Below are 22,348 nucleotides of genomic sequence, written 5' to 3'. Positions count from 1 at the left end.
GCCTCATCTGTCCCCACTCTCCCAACCCATCTTGCATGCATTCCTTTAAGAGTTTATTCTCAGGGTGGGGAGGATATAGCTCAATGGTAGAGCATATGCTTAGCATGCACAAGGCCCTGGGTTCAATCCCCAGTACCTCTGTATAAGTAAGTAAATACTCTCCCCGCCTAAAAAATTTAAAAATGAAGTTAAAGAAAAAAAAAAATCTATACTCTGTCCAGTAGCACAAGTGGCCTTTACAGAATGTATATCTGAGCAAGTCACTCTTGCTGGAAACCCTCCAGTGGCTGCCCATCACACTTTGAATAAAAATCCAAAGGCCTTTCAATGGCCCCTAAGACCCTGCAGGACTGGCCTCGGCTCCACACTCCCAGCTTCACCCTCTGTACCTCCTGGCTCTTCCTCAAACGTGGCCAGCACACTCCCACCCCAGGGCCCCTCATACTCCTCACGTTTCCCTGCACCTGCATCTCTCACTTCCTGATGGCTGGCTAGTGGCTTGCTGATGTATTTCATTCAGGTCCAGGTTGAGATCTAGCCTGTTCAAGTGGCTGTCCCTGACCATGCCGTCCAAAAAAAGCCCCTCTTGCTTCAACGCCGCTCCCCAGAGCGTATGCCTTCCTGATGTGAAGTCACACATGGGTTTGCGTGTTTCCCCTCACTTGAATTGTAAGCCCCCTTGAGGGTGGGATCTTTATTTTGCTCAAAGCAAAATGTAGCACCTATTCGTTGCTCCAGAGATTTCAATTCTATAAGCGAATAAATGAATGAATTCCCTCGGAGAGTTTTAGTACCTAGTGATTACTCTTTCCAGCTCAGAAATGTTCAGGCCCCAACATGATCAAGCCACATCTCCCTTTTACAAACTTATTTCTCATCTCAGAGTCTCCTGGATGTTGTGGCTCACAGCAATGTGCATGAACCTCAAAGGCATTACACTGGCTGAAGAAGCCAACCTTGAAAATTTCGCATTGTTTGATTCCATTTATGTAACATTCGCAAAAGGACAAAACTCCAAGGACAAAGAAGAAGATCTGTGGGGCCAGGAGTTACGGGTGGGGGTAGAGGGACTCTAAAGGAATAAAACGAGGAAGGTTTAGCGGAGGGGGCGGAAATGCAAGTGTTCTGTGCCCTGATGGTGGTGGTGGTCACGAGTTTACTCATGTGCTGAAATTCATAGAACTGTACTCCAAAGGAAAGAAAGTTAAGTTTACCATCTGATAATGTTTAAAATAAAATTTAAAAATAAATATATAAATATGTGGGGAAAGGTTTTTTAATCCTCTGGACCCTAAGATGCAGAAAAATCAAGTTTTTGCGGTTCCCACATCTTGCTCTGACTTTCCTGCCCTCCTCCGACCTCGCCAGTAACTTCTGTTGTATCTCTCCTGTTTCTATCCCCTCCTTTCTAAGTCTCTCTCTACCAGACTCTCCCCATTGAAAGTTTTCTGCAACAAAACTGCCAGATTGATCTTTCTCACACATGACTTTTGCCACTTCCCTCCTCAGAAACTTTCAGTGGCTCCCTATTACCTGTCACAGTGGCTTCCAAACCTTTCTCCTTTTAGCCAATGAATCTTTGTTCAATCGGACTCTTTTTCAAGAGCTCAGTGTGCAGAACAGACCAATTTGGAGATTTCCCTGCTTCACTTAGTTGACAAAGAGTGGGGTGCTAAATCCCACTAAAGGGCCTCCTTTTGGCTCCCTTCTTACACACCACCCCAAACCACAAAATACCTCCACAGAACCCCAAGAGCTCCTGGAAGCACAGGTTGAGAACCAGTGGCCAACAGAACAAAGTCTAACTTTTTAGATAGACATTTCAGATCTCTGAGAGACCTATTTCTTCTGAAGAATTTATGGGTCCAAATAAAGGGCAGAAGGCTTGGAAGCCTTTAGGTTCAAGCCCCGATCCAGCCACTTACTAGCTGTGTGAACCTTGTTGAACCTCTTTTGCCCTTGAATCAAGTTAAGGTAATAATAATCTGTCTCATAGTGCTCTTGTGATTACATAACACGGTATGTGAATTCTTTTGTAAGGTATAAATAAAGTCTTTGCAAAATGTATCATAGAGGATTATTATTATGGGAAGCAATGTAGGTGATGTCAAAAACTATGGGTTTGGGCCCTTTCACCTTGTTCAAAGGCAGGTTCTATCAGTTGCTACCCTTGGCAAGTTTCTTATTCTCTCAAAGTTTTATATCTTGTATGTAAAATGAAGCAAACATGGCATCATTCCAAACACAAAAATCTCCAGAGGAAGAAGAGAGATATCTCCTTCATAAGCCCCTTTTCAAAGTAATCATTGGAAAAGGGAGTGGTACCAACACAGAGAAGGATGTTCAAACAAGATGGTGGCTGTGCCAGGAAAACAGAAGGGAAAAGTTCCGTTGTATAGTCCTTCAACAGTGTCAGCTTCAGTTTGGCCCTTGGAGTTTTGTTGCTAAGCCAGACTTCTCAATATAATAAATTATTCCTCCATTCCACAAAGAATTTCTGTCTACAGTATCAATAGTTTATAGTGTGGAATATTTTCAATCAATTCTTTTAAATGGAAATGAATCGAAGCCTTCCATTCTTACTCATATATTTAATTATATCCTCATAATTTATCTTAGAGAAACTATTTAAAATTTCCGAAATGGTTAAGCTTGCAAAAGCCCTTTGTCACGTACAACAGATACCATCAACCTGCCCAATATGGTGGTGCGAATCACCATCTTATAGACAAAGATCAGAAGAGAAATTAGCCAAGCCTTCCATGGGTTAAACAGAGATTAACAGAAAGAAAAAAAAACAGTTTTCCACAAAGAAAAAATGACATAAATAAGTAGGGAAAAGGAAGTAGAATTTTCCCCAAAGGTAAAACGCCAACTTTTGCGCAAGAAAGGTAAATAGGATTAACCTGTCTTGATGCATGGCAGAAATCACAGATAATTATATCATAAAATTATAGATAGAGCTAAAAGCAAGTTTACTGCTTATCTACAAGAACATTAAGTAACAGAATAATTGAATGCCTAGCTAAAAATTACGTAGTTAATTAGTAACAGGGCTTACTGGAATTCAGATTCCTTGCCCGAGTTATCAACTCTTTGAACAAGAACCCACCTCAGTAATGGTAGTTGATGGCTCTTCTCTAAAGCCATCATTACTGGGATTTCAGCAGTTCAAATCGCATTCCGTATGGGAACTGACCAGAAAGGCAACAGAAACGTAAAATTAAGGCGTACTTTTACAGATTAATATAAAATTGCACCTCATCTAATTTTAAACAACTCATCAGTAATGCTATCAAAGACGAGGCAAGAATTGAAATAGTTTGTATGAACAGATTTTGGATTTCACCAAAATAGCAAAACAACTTTTATATCATCCCTTTGGTTAGAACAGTGAGCCAGTTCATTCTCACCAAAATCACTTCCATCTGGTCACAAGAACAATTTCCCTGCAAAATAACTACCCACTGGTTTTCAGCTGGTTGGTGGCCTGAAACATGAGAGGCTTCCTCTTCATAACTGGGTTTGCTGATGCTCAGCGCACTACACCAAAGTTAGAGAAGACTTCCTTAGTGCGGTGTTCAGCCTACCGTGAAATTCCACCAATTCCTAAGTGCCCAGATGATACAAAATGTAATGATACAGAAAAACAAACCCATTCCCACCCACCCCCATTCTAGATCATTGTTTTAAAACATATAATTGATATTTAGCTGGGCTTTTTTCTCTTTCTACTGAGACTTCAACATATGGCTGATGATCCACATAATCTCATGGCTCAAATTTCCCTTGATACTGTATTTACTTATTTTAAAAAAGAATTTAATTACATGGTTACAAATTATGGTAAAGGCAGAGTAACTTCAAATAAAAGTCATAATTTGAGTCCAGTAGATGACAAATAGCTGCCTCCAGGATTTTTATGAAGATATCATGCCACATTTTTTTAAATGTTTTATTTTAGTCAGGGGCAGGGTAATTATGTTTATTTATTCAGTTGTTATTAATGGAGGTACTGGGGATTGAACCCAGGACCTCGTCCATATTAAGCAAGCACTCTACCACTGAGCTGTACCCTCCCCACTAGCATGCCACAGTTTGAATAAAGCACTTAATGCTCTGCCTGGAATATAGTGCTACATAAGAGGTATCTATTCTGATTATAATGCATCTGTAATATGCATAATTGTCAGTAACTATCACAAAAATTGACAATATATGTGAAAGAAATTTTTGTTGAATTTTGCTCCTTGCTTTATATTTTAAGCTGCCCTTTCTGATTTCTGAGTTTTAGAATCTTTAAAATATTTTAAGAGAAGGAGTTCTAAATAAAAAAAAAAATTTCAAATACTTTTTCATTTCTTTTTATTTAAAAAACAAAAACAAACACACAAAAAAAAAACTCCTAGTGATGGGTTAAGGATGACTCAATCCATGTGCACGTGTGAAATCTTTTCTTTCTTTCTAAGGACCCTTGGGAGGAACCAAGCTGGACAATAGAGGAATTATATTAAGTGAAGTTTGAGATGGGAAGAAAAATACAGTACACTGTATCTCCTCTTCGCCTCAAAAAATTTTTTTAAATCATAAAAATAAACCCAGTCATGCCTTTCACCAACTTTGTGAAAAAGAAAGAAAATTGAAGGAAAAGGAGAAAAATAAGAGCAGGTATTCTTGACTGTTTCTGTGGCATGAGCTTATCCAAGGAAAGTCTCTAAATTTCCGATGTAATGATGAAACAATAATTCAAGATAGCTGAAACAGCTGTAATGTCATACGAAAATATCCGTGATTTTTGGGGTGACAAAGGATCAGGTGCTGCTAATATTGCTGAGGTTCATGGTCCATGTTCCACATTGAAGGAAATACTACATTTCAATTACAGACTAATGAAAATAGAGATGAAATTTTTTTCCCACGCAAGTTTAAAGGCCACCTGAATTCTATCCACTGAACCCCTTGGACACAGTTGCAGACTTTGTGCATTGGAGACATACCTCATTTGTGTCTTCTTAAATGTAAGATACAATTGGAATATAAGGTCCTTCAAATTTTCTCCATCACAGTAAAACTTAATTTGCTGTTGTAATTAACAAAACAAGTTTAATTTTGCTTCATCAAGCAAAGGTTAAGTGAATGGAAAGCAATTATTTTTATTTTCTTACACTTTTTCCTAGTATGACTTTTCTACATTATTAACAAAATTCTATTTCTTCTTTCCACTTTTCCTGAATTGTACTTTCAAATTCACCTATTTTGATATACTTCTATGATAAACTGCTGTAACATTTTGTTACGAACAGTACAGATACATTTCAGCCAAGAAAGGAATGACACAATTTTGTTGTCATTGACTTTCTGCCTTTTACCGTGGTTAGAAGCCCCAATCCTAGCTCCAGTATAATGATTTTTAAAGTTGAAACCACAAGAATGTGTGGTCAACAATGAAAATTATACTCTGCCAGTTTTTCTTGCTGAAATTGCCGTACTAAACAGCACAGAAGAAAAATCCAGCCACTTTACTATGCTAAAGGGTCTCCCCCTTGTGCCTAAACTTTGTATTGAACTCAAGCAGGATTGAAAGTCATCAGCATGATACATATTTTGAATTTTTTTTAAGTAAGGAGAAAAGTGACTTTCCTTCTCATATAAAGCAATTGCTCAATATTGAGGACTTGAGACTAAAAGCCTACTACAAGCACTATTCTAGGAGGACTAGAATAATTGGGTGACTTCAAGTAATTCTCTGTAACTGGAGACTCGCAAATCTTAATGGGTACTAGTAGTCTGAAGATGTTCATTTCAGTTTCTGTTATAATAGCAAAAATTTTGAACAATCTACATAGCGAAAGAAAATATGATCTAGCTATATGATGAAATGTTTGCAGCCATTAAAAATCACATTTTTGAAGAATTTTTAACAAATGGGAAAGTGAGCACAACATAATATTGAAAGGATAAAGCAGTATTCACAGACACACATTTATGGAAAACTCCAATTATGTATTATTATTTCTTTATTCATTTAACAAGTACTTACGGATCCAACTGATCAGACTTTTCAAGCAGACCGATTTCATCCTTCAGACTTCAATTTAAATAGCCTCACATCAGAAGTTTTAAAAATATATTTCAAATGCTGGAATTTGTCACCTACTAGTCATTTGTTGAACACTTACTCTGTGCTCAATATTGTATGTGGGGCAAATACACGGAACACAGTCAGTGGCTGCCCCAAGAAATGTGCAACTAATGGGAATTAACACTAAAAGTGTCTTCCATAAGATCTGATTTTCCTTTCTATATTCTAAAATGAGATGACTATTAAATAAATCAAAACAGGGAAATGCGACCCACCAAAGAAAAGCAGGAAGGTAGGAGAACAAGGTGAATGGTGGTCTCTAATGGGATGGCTCCGAGTATCCTGGCTTCACATGCAACAGTACCTCCCAGTGTACAGTTTACAAAGATCAGGGTTCCTGGAATATTCAGGTGGCCACTAGGGGATGCCAGAATGCTGATATCTTTCAGCGTGAGTCCAGTTTCCCTAGAGGAATCTGGGTTTGAGACTGAATACAGTTCCAAGTTGACCAGAAATAACTTCTTTTCCAGTAAAACTGTGAGAATGTGACTTAGGTCACGGAGTTAACAGGAGACCAGGGATTAGAAGTCAAATAGTTATGAGTCTCAGACCCAGATCATACTGCTATCCAAGAAGAAATCTTCTCTCCCTCCAGCAGGAACGAATTACAGCAAATTACAGAAAAATTATGAAAGTAAAACGACAACAAAAAAACAAACCAACCAAACTAAAACTTAGAAGTTGCAAAACCACTGCAGAAATTTTTTTTAATTTAAATAGTATAATCCTGTTGTTTCTTTTTTTTTTGCCTTAGAAATGTACAAGATAGTTCATACGTGGAGGAAAACTTAGAAATACGTCAAAATCTTAACATGGGTATTGGAGGTGGTGGAATAATGTTCTTATTGTTATTTTTCTCATGCTTCCCCCCCCCGCCTTATTCATTTTCTATAATTTCAAAATATAACCTACTGCATATTATAAATGTTAGACATTGCATTAGCACTTTAGGTAGTACCACAGGCATGTGTAGAGATGTTCAGTCTCCCTGACCCCCGATGACCAGTCCAGCAGAAAAGGCGAGACAAGAGGTAAAAGTTTTGTGGAGGCAGAGGCTCCCGAACAAGGCTCAGTGAGGGTTTGGGCAGAGAGAGCTGTTAGGAAAATGGGCAGGAGAGGGAATTTTAATATATCTCTCAGCTGTGTTTTCGATTCACCCTAGGGTTTTCTTAAAAGGTAAGTAAAGGGTTTGGGCTATGTTGGTACTGCCTTTTGCAGTGGGAATTTCCTTTATAGAAACATAACCTTGAGGCTAAACAACCTCAAGGGTTCTAGCTATTAAAAGGTCCAAAAGTACGACTGTTATTTTATCAAATGCTAAATGCCACCTCAAATGATAGAAAAAAGCTGGGTCATCCCAACAAATCTCGTTCATTTGCTGTTTAATCAAAAAGTAACATAAATCCGTGATGCATAAACCACCATCCTCCACCTAATTATTTATCTGCCCTTTATCCACATTAGCATCATAGTATACCTAAGATATTGATCTATGTCTTGCTAAAAAGTGGTGCATGACATTTATAAGCTGCTCTATCCAGGAGTTACTTCATACTTAACCAAGGATGGTATCTTTAGCAGTTGAAACAATTGAAGATGCTATTTTGAGAAAGATTCCCTAGATTGCTCAGTTCTTCAGTGGAAAGTTCACCTCCAGCTGACTCCAGAGCCTCAGCCTCCCCCATCGGGCCCCTCTGAACCTGTGCCAAACACATAGGCCACATTCGCTGGGGGAGAGACAGGTCGGGGAGCAGGAGAAGATGCAGGCAAAGCCCTGCCCATTGGGTGTCTTGGGCCCTCACTTCAGTGGCCCTTCAGGGATGTTAAGAAGTAGTTCAAAAACCAATGTTTTGCAACAAAAGAAAAAACAGATAAAGAGGACTTCATGAAAATCTAAAGCACCTGTGCTGTAAACAACACCATCAAGAAAGTGAAAAAGACAACTCAGACAATGGGAGAAAATATTTGCAAATTATGTATCTGATGAGATGTTATCAGAGGATTTAAAAACTACTACAATAAAAAGATAATCTGATTTTTAAATGGGGAAAAGAATTGAAGACATTTCTCCAGATATACAAATGGCTGATAAACACATGAAAACATGCTCAACATCACTAGTCACTAGGAAAGCGCAAATCAAAACCACAATGAGATACCACTTCACACTGAGTAGCATGACTACAATGAGAAAGGGACACTAACAAGTGCTGGCAAGGATGTGGGGGAATCGGAGCCCTCATGCATTGCTGATGGGTATGTAAAACACTGCAGGTGCTTTGGAGAAGTTTGGCGGTTCCTCAAAATGTTAAACACAGCTGCCACATGATCTAGCACTTTACTCCTAGGTCTATACCCAAGAGAACTGAACACACAGCTGTGTGTGAATGGTCATAGCAGCATTATTCGTAATAGCCAAAAGGTGGAAACAACCCAAATGTCCAGCCACTGATGAGTGGATAAATATGGTATATCCATACAACGGAGAATTACTCAGCGAAAGAAAAGGAATGAAGTACTGATACACGTTACAACTGATGAACCTTGAAAAGAAGCCAGTCACAAAAGACCACGTATTTTATGATTCTGTTTATATATGTAATGTCCAGGACAGGCAAATCCAGAGACAGAAAGCAAGTTACTGGCTGTCAAATGCTGAGGAAAGGGGAGTGCAGCGATGGCTATTCAGTACAGGGTTTCTCTTAAGGCAGGTGAAAATATTCTGAAAATAGATTGTGGTAATGGTGGAACAACCCTGTGAATATACTAAAATAGTGTGCACTTTAAATGGATGAATTGTATGTGAATTTTATCTCAAGAATGCTGGTTTAAAAAAAAAAATCAACTGGTAAAACCACAGGAGGACCCTGGCTCCTACTAAGCATTTTTTAAATGCCACCTTGACTTCCTCTTCCAGTGCCATCTTCCTTGCTTGCTCTAGTTTGCTTCCTTGCTCACTTTCTTGTAGGAGGAGAACTGTTTCCTCATACATCCTCCTCTCATGTTCTTAATAAAACATGGTAAACAGAAAAAAATCCAGTGCTTTGGAAAATGTTATGTATTACACTGCAGCTCACACCATGGCTCTGAAGTCCATATAAATACACAACTGTGTTCTAACCTATGGCAAGTGTCTACAAATAACTCTTAACATGCTCAGTATTTTGGTAACAATGTTTAAAGCAGGAACACATACAGATAAGGAAAAGAGTAAATTCAACATGTGCCGCTTTATATAAACATTTTACCAAAAAAAATTGTAAGCACATAGGGCACAGACTATAACTCCATTTAAATGACATAATTTAAGAACTGCTTTGACGACATCTATAATACACACTATGAGCTTCTTCATTATATAGACCTCATTTTTAATCTTCCCTTCTTTACCTTCCCCCACTGTAGAATAAAACCAGTGAGATTTTCAGTACAATTCATTTTATTATTCCAGTGCAAGAAAATATTTCCAGGTTTATTTCCAATTTCAGTTTCAAAACAGACTGACCTGAAACTTACAGTCTTTTATAGCTGGTGATCACCAGTAAATGTGTAGGAATATAAAAAGTGAATTAACTCGTTGGTAGTCCTCCAAAGTCAACACATAAGAATCCTTTCTATCTAAAGCATTTTTTTAAACTGCACTGCATTCCTATTCATTTAAAACACTTGTGTTAAAATAGCATATTTCAGTCGATTACAGATTATCACAAATAGAATGTAAAAGATGTTACATTTCTTCAAATACCATTTGCTTCATTCTGTTCAATTTTATGTTTCCTATCATCCATTTCACACCTGAATCAAAACACAAATGCGTGCAAATAATATTGGTTACTGAAATAATATTCAAGAACAAAATTTAGAATTAACTTATGAGGTAAGTTTTACTTTCATGTGTTCAAATATCACAGTTGTAAAAAATGCTTCTCTTTACCAAGCATATTCAAGATATATATTATATTTTCACAGAGCTCTTATTTCTAGAGCCCAAAACCAAGTTAAATAGAATTCCATGCCTCCTAGAATACTGAATATCATGCAGCATAGCATTTTTTTAAATGTTAACTTCAAAAGCAGAATTCGCTTCTATTTTGCTTTCTGCCCAATTAAAAAATAAGTTCACTAAAACCATTTGAAATTATGCATTTAACTTGAAATAAGTTACTAAAATTCCAACATAAATGTAAATGTCCGTAACTAGTGTAATCTGTCTTTCCCCAAAACAAAGTGGTGGGGCAAAACGTTCAAAGGAAAAAAGCATCAGTGTATGTAAATGAGCACTGAGAAGCCATGCTTCCCAGAGCTACCGCAAAGCCAATGAGTGCCTTAAGTCACACACGGCTTTTCTGGGGACGAAGAGTGCCTGTTAGATCTTTCTATGCAACCGAGAGTTCCCACACCAAGTCAGAGTGGCCCATCGAACTGAAATATTCCGTATTTCCCGCTGGTCATCCAGCTGGGATCTGAAGCTGAGAGCTGTTCAGCTTGCCCAGGCTGCAGACCAACCTGAACCTCTGCTTTTAATGTTCTTATACTGCAGAGAGGTGCAGGGTGGAAGCCATTCAAAGCCTGATGAAATGGAATGGTAAACTCCCATTTTCTGTCCCCCGTCAACTTCCTATAATTCAAATCACCCTTAAATAAAATCAAGTGTGCCTTTTGTAGTTCAGCATGTAAGTCAGGAGCGACTTGAGACATTGCACTGAATTCATGAGGCAGAGTCCAAAACATATGATCGAGGTAAACCCATCTGCCCATTTTAATATGGTTTTCCCAGTTAACCCCACACTTGGACATCCACTTATGATTAGAATGTTTTAGTTGTTTGATTAGCCAGTTAAAATCATGTATAGTAGTATCAGAAACAAACCATGGAATCGTTTTTCCATAAAAATGGATCTCAGTAGCCAGTTTAGAGGACAACAAGAAGTCAGCTAACACTAAATCTGTAATAAGTTCAAACCCAGAATTATCCAGAATGATATCCACTCGAGTAATAGATGCTCTTTCTCTTGTTTTCTTGCAATTGCTAAGCAATGACCAAAGACGTTCCATGTCATTCACTAAAATGAAAGGTTTTAGGTCTTCCAAAGAACTGATAATATTGGTCTTCTGAGAACTTGTATCCCCGCCTGACAGAGACAGATCACACTTATTCCCCCACAGCGAAATCTGAAAGAGAAAAAGTACAAAACATTTACCCTTCTTCTGAATAGCCAACAAAATCTCTACTGTACAGGATGTTATGGGAGGAGGGGTTGCCAAAAACAAAAATCATAAAATATTTCTCCAAAACTTTTCATATAAAATGTCCAACCAATCTACATTTTCTCTAATACTATATTAAAAAAGGTAAAATGATGAAACTTTTAATCAGTTAGTACGTAATGAACTTTAAAAGAACAGTTTGAATGATTTTAGCGCACATATTTAAAAATTCAGATCGTAAGTTTTTGCATCTTGAAGCTATTAGAACATGATCAGGTGCTATAAAAAGAGGCTACAGAGTTTCCTTTACAATCCAGACTCAAGAGAAAAATAAAAATTTCTTTTTCCCCACTAAAACTGTTTGGTTTCTTTTGCTGGTTGTGTTTCCTTACGACACAGCAACCTCTCTGGGATTTATTTTTCTCACTTGCAAAATAAAGAAATTAGACAAAGTGATGTTTAAGACTCTTCCGACTCTAACAATCTATTATTCCACTTTGAAATCATACTCAAGTTTATTTGGTAGGAAATGATATGTAGTCCTATTTTTTTAAGCTGTAACTAAAATTACATATTTAGGACTGCAGGTTCTGGAATCAGACAGACCTGGGTTCAAATCCTAGCATCTCCAATAAATGGCCACGGTTAAACTGATCTCCAAGGCTCAGATGCCACAACTGAAAAATGCAGTAGTGACAGCACTTAGCTCATGGAGTTATTTTGAGAAGAAACTGACACAGTGCATGTAGGTTAACGTACCCAAAAGCCGGCGTATAGAAATATTCAATAAATACTACCCCACACAGGCTCTAGTGTTCTGTGATTCAAGACAAGAGGAAAATGCATGTTCCACCCAAGAATATTATTTTAATTTTTATACAATTTTAAAGGTTATTTCCCATTTACAGTTATTAAGAAATATTGGCTGCATGCCCCATGTTGTACCATACATCCCATGGCCTGTCTTATACCTAACAGTTTGTCTCCCAGTCCCCCATTCCTGTAACTGGTAACCACTAGTCTATTCTCTACACCTGAATCTACTTCTTAAGAATATTATTTTTAAAAGAAAGATAAATGAATGAACTTTTTTAAGTATAAGGTTTAAATAGTAACTTGAATGTCCAAATTTGATGAGGAAACATACAGTGGTGCCCAGGATGGCGCAGCAGCTGAGATCAGGGTCTCTTTAGGTCTGCAGCACATTCCCTTCATATCATCTTCCAGTTTATAATTCTGTATCTATTTCTGCCATTATTTGATTGTTTTTATGCCTTCATGGTTACAAGTTCTATGACAGCAAGGACTGGCCTATTTTCTTCGCAATCATATGGCCAGCATCCAGAACAGTGTTTGACAGAGCAGGCCCTGAAGTATTTGGACGATGGTGGAGTGCAATGGCTTTTAAACAGATCACTATTCCCTGCAAACACACACCTTCAGGCTTCTTGTAGGAAGTTAACCTGCTGGTCATCAGGAGAGCTAATGGAGACAACTTTGGCTTCCTTTACATGGGAGCGAAGTGGCCGAATTAGATGACAGTAAATAGACTGGTGCACCTTCTTCACAACTGATTGATTAGGGACAAAGAACATATTCAAAGATTATTTCCCCCCAAAATGGGCTAGCTAGGGGCAAAGGGTGACATGCTGAATTTCTTTTTTCTCTTTTCTTTTCTAATTCTATGCTAAGCAGAAAGAATAGTGAGGGGAAGAAACAATAAGCAGGTTTACCAGTTAACAGCACTAAAAAGCTTTTCTTCAAAACTCAAAATATGCCTTTCCCTCCTCATCATTCAGCTTACTCTGCTAGCCCTCAAAGTTTCATCAGGACTTCATCACGTCCCACAACCTGTCAGTACATTCTGTAGCCTCTGCTTTCAAAGTATATCCAGAATCTGGTGACATTTACCACCTCCGATGCTACAAACTTGGTCCAGTGAGCCTTTGCCTGAGTCATTTTAATAACAGATCTCCCCGTTCCTACGCTTGGGTCTTTGGTCTGTTTTCAGAAGTTATTCTTGAAATAAGTCTTTTCTTTTTTCAAAGACCTCAAGAAAGGCCTTTTTTTAAATTTATTTACTTGCTTTTCTTGTGCTGGTTGCCTGGGTTTTTATTCAAGGTTTGCCTGTTTCACAAGATTTTTAAAAATACTATTAAAAATACTATTGGGCCCTCCAACAGCTTCCCATTTCATTGTGAGCAAAACCCCAAGTCCTTCCCTTTGCCTCTGTGGCCCTTCCAGCCCCTTCACCTCTGCTCCCCATTCCCCACAGCATCCCCTGCAAAGTCTCTGTCTCTGTCTCTGTCTCTCTCTCTCTCTCACACACACACACACACACACACTCTCCCAGCAGGCTCCCCCTCAGGGCCTCAGTAGGCAGCTTCCCCCAGTCACCTTCTTGGCAGGCCCTGCCCTGGCAGCCCCTGCCCTGGCAGCCCCTGCTCCCTGCCCCCAGCATTCTAGATTTCCTTTCCCAGCTTTATTTCTCTTCATAGCACTTTCTAACACCTCTTTCTGGAAATATTTTCTAACTTTTTCTGGGAAATGAGGGCTGGGGGCACTGCTGTGTAAAACTACATGTTTTTAAATAGTTCCGATTATAGTACATTATTTTAAATTTTAAGCTGTCTTGAGTGAGAATTAAAAACTACACTTAATATAAGATAGATGAAGAAACGTAAGAAAACCATATTAAACAAGCCGCTGACCACCCGAGTTCTCCCACCCTTGGTGATAACTGCACAGCAGTACTGCGTTCCAGACTCTTTGCCCAACACTTCCATGAACAAATCCAGTTTAACTCTCACATCAAATTATGAGGCACATAATACTATCCTCATTTAACTGATGAGGAAACTGAAGCTCAGAAAAATTAAGTACTTTGCGCTTCAGGTTCAGCCACAAAGAAGTGACCCAGCCAACACTCAAGGCCAAGTCAGGCTGGGCCCACCAAATAACTCGACCTCAGGACTCTCTCAAGGAAGACAGAAGCTATGAAGCCGGATGACCCCTGTGCCACTAAAACCACCTCCAGTTGGTACAGAAGAGATTTAAAAACCCATTTTCAGAGAGTAAGTGGATTTTCATCTCTTGCACACAATTATTAGAACGGTAAAAAAAATAAAATCAATTAAAGCTTAAATGACAATATATAAACATGCTTTGCTGTTAAATGAGTACCCATTGATGTTTTAACTGTTTACATAAACAAACACACTCAGGAGATAATTATTACATTTACCTGAAGGACTTTAAAAAACTCGTCTTTCAGCTGATTATCTTCTAGGTCTTCGATAGTTTTCATCAACTCTTGCAGGTAAGTACATAAAGCAATGATAGATTGCTGTGACTCAAAGAAATTTTGGTCTTTTGATTCTTTAAATACATCAAAGTCATCGATTGGTGGACTAAAGGAGAAAAACATAAGTGAAACATTTATATAACTACTTCTTTTTTTTAACACTTGGGTAATTGCAGTTTTCTGAAACGAAGAGAACAGTCGCACCCCATCTAAAACCTTACTAGCAACTTCTTAGTAGATATAACCCAGATCAAACCGCACAAAAATAAATAATAATCAAATGACACAAAATAAATCAAACTCAATTATGCAAAAATAAATCCCCAAACTCATTTTAATTAACTGTCAAAAATTCCTTATCAAATGTTTTACTGGAAGTATTAAAACATTACAGTGACTATAGCCATAATTATTTACCCAGTGGGTTTTCAGGGTGAAAGGAGAAAGACAAACAAAATTCCAAGATAATTGCTTTACTTTAACAAACATGTTTTAGGTGCTCAGTGTGGTGGGGTTCCAAGTAAGAAACATATGGTATAAACAGAATAGTCAAACACAGAGTATTATGGGACCCCAATGACTGCTTGAGATTAAATCAGACAGTACTAATGTCAATTTTATTTTAATGACAAATTTTGATCATTTGTGTGTAGACTTTTAATTTTTTTGGCAACTTTACTCCCAAGTTGACTTGGACCAATGGTGATACACATCTCATAGCTACATCTTCATGCAGTCCAATGAGAGATCAATAATATGAATACTAGCTGAAGAAAAACATGACTAAGAAGGTATAAATACTAACGTAATAGCCCTTCCAGAATCCAGTAGCAAAAAGACAGTCAGATCATCTGATCTTCAAAATTAGCTACTTCTTCCATGGGTTATCTACCTTAGGGTAGAAAGACAATATGGCTGATGCAATGGGACTGATTAAAACCAAAAACATACCAGAATTTACACATCCACATGATTGCTGCCTCCTTCCAGCCAGTTAGTCACCTTGGGAAGCTACATCCTTTGTCCAAGGATGCTGCCATTGCTCAAAGCACTTTTGGAATTCCTCTTTTGGAATTTTCTTAAGAACCTGTGTGGCACATTATTAAACGTCCTGTCAGTGATGGCACATCCTTTGGAGTTAATTTTTGGAAACAGCCAAAAGTCACTCAGAGCAATTTCAGTAGAATGAGGTGTGTAAATCAAATGCAATAAAACATTTTTAGTCAAAAATGAGGAGTGACTAAAAAATGAGACCAATCTTTCTGAGGTTTGTAAACTGGCTCTGAAAGAAGTTCCAAAGAATTAAAAGACATTTTTAAGCAATGGCAGCATTGCTGAAATAAATCAGTCTCTCAAGGTGACTTAAAAGGACACAAATTTTTAGATGCACAAGTTCAAGTGCAGGGAGCAGCAAACTACAGCTGCAGACCCCATCTGGCCCACCACCAATTCTGCATGATCTGCAAGCTCAGAGTGGTTTGTACAGTTTTGAATAGTTGAGAAAAATCAAAAAAAGATTTTGTGAGACATGAAATTCAAATTTCCGTGTCCATAAATGATGTCCTATTGGAACCCGGTCACGCTCATTTACATATGCTGACAGCTGCTTCTGCACCGCACAGCTGAGAGGCTGCAACAAAGACACGTGTCCCCACAGCCTAAAATACTATCTGGTCCTTTACAGAAAAAAATTTGCGGACCCTTGTTTTAGTGTTTTATTAACAAATCATTCACTAATTTAAAGTCACACCTCAACAGTAAGAGTAAGCTTTGTTCCTCACATTTAAGAGAGCAAACGCACATGACTATATATGACTTCTGACTTTAAAATGTTCGTTCTTTTAGAATCTCCTAAAGCCATATAAGTGCACATGCTCTGACCCGGGGGTTCACTTCTAGGTATATACCCAACGGAAATAGACACGTATGTTCAAGAACATGTGTTCAAATGTTTGTAGCATCTCTCCATAATAACCCCAAACTGGAAACTACTCAAATATCCATCAACAATAGATTGTCATATATTCATATAATGCAACACTACATAGCAATGAAAATGAATGATTTATAATTATATGCCAAAATATGGATGAATCTCACCAACATAATGCTGAGTAAAAGAAGCCAGACACAAAACTACATGCATTTAATTTCATCTAAATGAAGTCTGAAAACAGGCAAAACTAACAAAGGTCAGGACAGTGGTTACCCTTGAGGGCAGTGACAGTAGTGACTGGAAGGGGACCTAAAGGGGGTATCTGGGGGCCTAGTAAGGTTCCGCCTCTTGATCCTGCTCTAGGGACACAAACATGTCTGCTAAAGATTGTTGAACACTTAAGACGTGCGTGGTTCTGTATATCACATTTTAATGAGAGCTTAAAAATGCCTGTCATTTTCTCCATACTTTCAATATATTTACTTAATATACTTAAATTTCACATATGGCTAAAACTTTGAATATTAAGACTTACAGACTGTTTAACTATTTAACTCTGATAAAAAAACAAAATACACATCTTGATAAAGAAAATTAGAAGTATGTTTCAGCATAAGGGGCAAAAATCAATGAACATATCTCTCTCTCTTTTTTTTTTAGTTTGTAAGTAGTAATTTATCATGGAAAAAAAATGAACCAATTCATTTAATAGGTAAAACGATGAATAATCAAATACTATAGAAAACGTGCCTAAGTTATAAAAACAAAGATTCATTTTTTTAAAAATTTAACTATAGCTGATTTATAATGTGTTAGTTTCTGGTGTACAGTAAAGTGATTCAGTGATAGGTATATATATTCTTTCTAATATTCTTTTCCATTATGATTTATTACAGGACATTGACTATAGTTCCCTGTGCTATACAGTAAGACCTTGCTGTTTATCTGTTTTATATACAGTACTTTGTATCTGCCAACGCCAAACTCCTAATTTATCCCTCCCTCACCTCCTTTCCCCTTTGGTAACCACAAGCTTGTTTTCTACGTCTGTGAGTCTGTTTCTGTTTTGTAAATAAGTAACATGAACGTATCTTATAGCTAATGTGTGCTAACAATTTCCAAATACGCATGTTTAAAAACAAAACAAAAAACTCGGTGACCAGCATGTAGCCATGGCCAGGTTTATAAGCTTCTGTCCTAGATCTTCCATTCTCTGCACCTGATCCACCTCTAAAATCAAACTCAGAAAACAGCATTCCCTTTACCTTTCTAACTTCCAAACTCCACTAGACCTGTTCAGGGTACCACCCAGAGTTTCAACACCTCAGCAGCTTTGTCTAACACCACGAATATTTTCTTAAGTTATGAAACTACCACCCAGAACTTCAGACTAACCTTAGTCCTTGATATCCAAATGTACTACTTGTTTGCTGCAGGCTCTAATCTGATTTACACAGACCAGGCTCAAATACTGGCTCTACCATTGACTAACCATGTAAACCTGAGCAAATTATTAATCTCTGTGAGCCTCAGTTTCCTCCATTGCGAAATGGAAACCACAATAATACCTCTAATTCACTGGGTTGCAAAGTAACTAGAACAGCACTAGTATTCAATATATGTCAGTTCTTAGAATTAGCTATAATCTTTTGCTTGGGTCTGTGTGTCACATAATGGGCTATGTTTTTAACAGTGTATTTATTCTGCTTTTAGAGCATAAGACCTAACACATACTTACTCAGCAAAAACAAAAAATTGTGATTTTAAAAATTATTTATATAGACAGAAAAAAATTAATGAAAAGACTCAAATTTATGCATGTTCCCCAAAGTAATCTTTTTATTTTACTATTAGTGCTGGTTTAATCAATTGCTTTAAATTATCCTATGCTGTTTAGGAATAGATACCAAACGGTTCCTCTTACCCAGCAAATAGGTATTTTTGTAACCTGTGAGCTAAAGGAATGATCTACGTTACATTCTCTTTTGCTTCATAAGCCAGTTCTATATCAGGATTTTCCTAGGAAAATTAAATTAGTACAAACAAGCCTATAAAGAGTTACTTTGAACATGTGTTTAACTTTTACTCTCTTTCAAATCTAACCATTTAAAAAAAGAGCTGAAGATTAAGATAGTGTATAAATATAGTGATTCACTGTTCTGTTGACTTCTTTTACCAAATTAATTTGGATATATTATCTGCTTTTATAAACAAAATACATCCTTTCTCCTGTCTTGATTTTTTATATAAATAGTTATTTCAAATTAACTTTTTTTGCTCAATAAGTACAATTTGTTTTATTCTGCAAGAAAAGTATTTAAAAGAATTTTTAATTAGTTCCTACTTCAGACATTCAATTTTATGTCTATTCTAGGCAAGTGGATTATAATTCAAGAATCTATTACATCGAGAACATTTGCAGAAATATCTAATAGCGTCATTAATATCGGCTGACCTGAATTCAGGCTTCCACTGGTTTTTATTTTAAAACTTACCATTTTATAATTTCAAAAAAAGCATGTTATTTAAACATTTGTTATTTGATGGCCATATACTTACCTTTGGATAATTGCTTCATGAATTCTACGATACATGTAGCATTCTACAAACAACCAAGGTGAGAGAAACCACCTCGGTTTTCCATCACTTTCATTTAAAAGGCTCTGTTGATATTCTAGGTATTGATTCCATATGTCAGTATCAACAAACTTCTCAACTAAGGGAACAATTGGTTTATCTGTTTGCAATTCATTCCGTAATTTAGAAAGAAGAGAAATCGCTTTCTTTTCAGCTTCCATGCCTTTCTGCAGAAATATGGGGAAGAAATTTATATGTATATATACAAATAGTCTACATATAATTAACTTATACCTATTTTATCTATAAACATAAATATATATGTACATACATGTATATACATAATTTCTCTAAAGTAACACATTTTTATGTATCTAAGGTTAAGGAAAAAATAATACATTTCAAAACTACATTTTACGTCTTTCACAAACTATTACAAATATTTAAACTTAGAATTCCTCAGTTGAAAAATCAAAAATTCTTAAGTTGGAAAAAAACTCCTAAGTTGAAAAATCAAAAAACACACACAGATCTCAAAACAACATCATCTTTCTTGCCTTATCTCTTGTGGCTTTTTTTTTTTTTTAAAGTTCCACCTTATAAGCTAGAGTTCTTTATCTCCAGGTGGAATGACTATTACCACACAGAGAAAACTGCTTTGTTAACTCTCCTTCTGTTAACTCTGTTAGCGTTAACTAACTAACTAAATAAAGTTAAAACACAATTACCTCTCCATGTTTCTCAAAAAATTCACTTTTATGTCGATGCAATGTATCAATAACCTTGGTTAAGATCTGTGGTATTCTGTCTTTAATTGTAAGATATGCAAATGACCTAGAAAAGAGAGTCACATTCACAATATATTACTTAGTGGCATTAACACTAGAAGACTGGTCATCTTTCAGTTTCTGGAACACTTCATTTAAATTTGAATTACTTTTAATACAACCATTGTAAGGTAAACCAGCATTGCCCAACTCCTATAATAACACAGAGGAAAATCTGAAAACCCCTCTGTGTATCATGAAAGCTAAGCATTCTTTGTGCCTCAAATCTCACAGTCTCCCGTGGAGTCTGTTTAATCATTCTTATCTTTCTCACTGTATTCCTTTTATTCTCCTTAACCAGAAACTAATTTAACAATGTGATAAGACAGAAAAAGAACAATCCTAAAAATCAAACGGACTCTCTTCCCAGATCTATTACTACTAAGTGACTTCTCTGGCTTAGAAAGATGAATGAGGCAATGGAAGTAAAACTGCCTGAAAGACTCTACGGTTCTAGAACATAAAGAATGTAAGATACTTACGAACCTGCTTCTCCCTTTTCCCTTTGTCAGTTTATATTCTCAGCCAACTTTAATTCTTTTCAAAGGTTTTTCCTTCTGCCTTCTCTACCTGCACAGTAACTCCTTTCATCTATTCTGCCCCCAAACAAAATTAAGGCATGTTACCATCTTGTTCTCCCAAGCAGAAAATTAAAGATTTTCTAGAACTGTCAAAGAATGAAGAAAGCTGGAGATGAGGAAAAACTTGAGTATACATGCATCAAAAATTAAAGATATTCTTCATTTTCGACATACAAAATCCAAGATTTATAGAGTATCATTGGATGTGCAATTAGTTTTTTAAGCAAATACATGATTCAGTTAGAGAAAACAGACTTTAGTAAGCGATGAAATTCTACGCAGTTTTTAAAGAGCACAAAACTTTGAGGATCAGTTCAGTTACATCTTCAGATTACCAGAGACAAAAGCACAAATGAAGAAAGTTGAAATACCTCTGCTCAAATCTCCTATTCTAACTTTAATTTGGGATCATCACACTTCTAAAAACTCAAGTATCTTATTGCAATTTTTAAAAATAGTTATACCCTGAGTATTTCTTCAAGAGGCTTCCTCAAATGTTAACCATAAAACTTAAAGAAAAAAATTGCAAAAATGCTTTCTGATTGTGTTTTATAGTGACGAGGTTTTAATAAGCATAGTAACTGCTCTGATCATAATTTAACTTTTAAGAATTGCAACTAATTTCCTGGAAGAAGAGAAGGAATATTAAATCAACCGACAGCTGAATTTTCCAAGGCTGTAGATACAAAAAAAAAAAAAAAGTGACAGTCCTTTGGTATTTTACTGAATTGCAAAGTGTTACTATTTTTCCATCGACTGAATTTCCTGAGATCTGCATCTCTAAAGCTAAGGTCTCAGGACAGGACTAGGGTGAAGGCAGAGGTGCCTAGGTCTCAACATTTAAGGACGCACACCCTCCCTATATTTGCACAACCCTGAAGGTCGTTAGGGAGTACACGCTTAAATTTTGGGACATTGGTGACTCTCTGTCCTCAATCTACTACTGGTAAGGCCAATTTCTTCTAAGTGTTCTGCAATATTTTGCAGTAAGGACATACCGCAAATACAAATTAGGCCTTTCAATTTATGCAAAGGATTTTTTTAATGGAATTTATACAAAAACAAGAAGGTACAGGCATTTTTTTACAGTGGGATTATGAATTAATCTGATCAGCAATTCTCAATAGATCTAAGATTCCTAACTTTTGCAGAGAACTTTAAACCAAGTAGGTTTATTAATTAAATACGATTAAAGCTTCGCGCTGCAACACTCTGAAAGGGGGCATACACTCTCAAGACAGTCATGCGGGAGTGAAGACAACACAATATCGAACCATTTCAGAGACAAGTTAACTGTTCGATACAAATTACTATAAGGCTATCAAAACCCCTAAACGATCACGGCAGAGCGAGGTGGGGGGTAAACGGAGATTTTCAGCGAGGCTCGCAGTCCGTTCCCAAGTAGGCAGGAAGCAGCCACGAATCACCGCACTGGAAAGCCGATCCGAGCCTGGAGCCCGGAGAGCTGCCGCCTCGCCGTCGCCTCCACAGGAGTCGTTGGAAACCCAGCAGCCGCCCCCGGGAAGTGGAGCCCGACCGCGGGATGGAACTCGCGGGAGGCAGGGAGCAGGCGCCTCCGGCCGCTGCTGCTTCCCCGCTGGTACCCACAGGTTCCCGACGGACGAGGAAAGCGACACGAACCCTACGTCCTGTCCCGAGAGAGAGTCCGGCAGCCCCGCCATCACCTTCCGCTATCCCCGCGCCAACGCTCGGGTCTCGCCCGCCGCAGGAAGAGGGGCGGTGCCGGCGCGAGGGAGGAGCTGAGAAAGGGAG

At 37.5% G+C, this 22,348-nt stretch overlaps 1 protein-coding gene across 5 annotated transcripts; it reads right to left on the bottom strand.

Annotated features, from left to right (window-relative positions):
- Positions 1-9,563: 9,563 nt before the first annotated feature.
- On the bottom strand, positions 9,564-22,343 carry ARMT1 (acidic residue methyltransferase 1). 5 transcript variants are annotated; one of them, XM_006197722.3, is made up of 5 exons: positions 22,217-22,343; positions 19,896-20,001; positions 19,150-19,394; positions 14,595-14,760; positions 9,564-11,314 (listed from the first exon to the last, which is right to left on the bottom strand). In XM_006197722.3, the coding sequence occupies exons 1-5, from the start codon at positions 22,255-22,257 to the stop codon at positions 10,547-10,549; spliced, it is 1,326 nt and encodes a 441-aa protein (XP_006197784.2). In that variant the 5' UTR covers positions 22,258-22,343; the 3' UTR covers positions 9,564-10,546. The 5 variants fall into 5 exon arrangements, with proteins under 5 accessions (XP_006197784.2, XP_031535815.2, XP_072822148.1 ...); XM_031679955.2 differs by having other exon boundaries at positions 22,184-22,333; XM_072966047.1 differs by having other exon boundaries at positions 22,261-22,314.
- Positions 22,344-22,348: the final 5 nt, after the last annotated feature.

The sequence above is a fragment of the Vicugna pacos genome, chromosome 8, assembly GCF_048564905.1.
Source record: "Vicugna pacos chromosome 8, VicPac4, whole genome shotgun sequence".
NCBI classification, from domain to species: Eukaryota; Metazoa; Chordata; class Mammalia; order Artiodactyla; family Camelidae; genus Vicugna; species Vicugna pacos.
The sequence above is the reverse complement of the archived record's forward strand: the minus strand, read 5'-3'. Positions and strand labels throughout refer to the sequence as shown.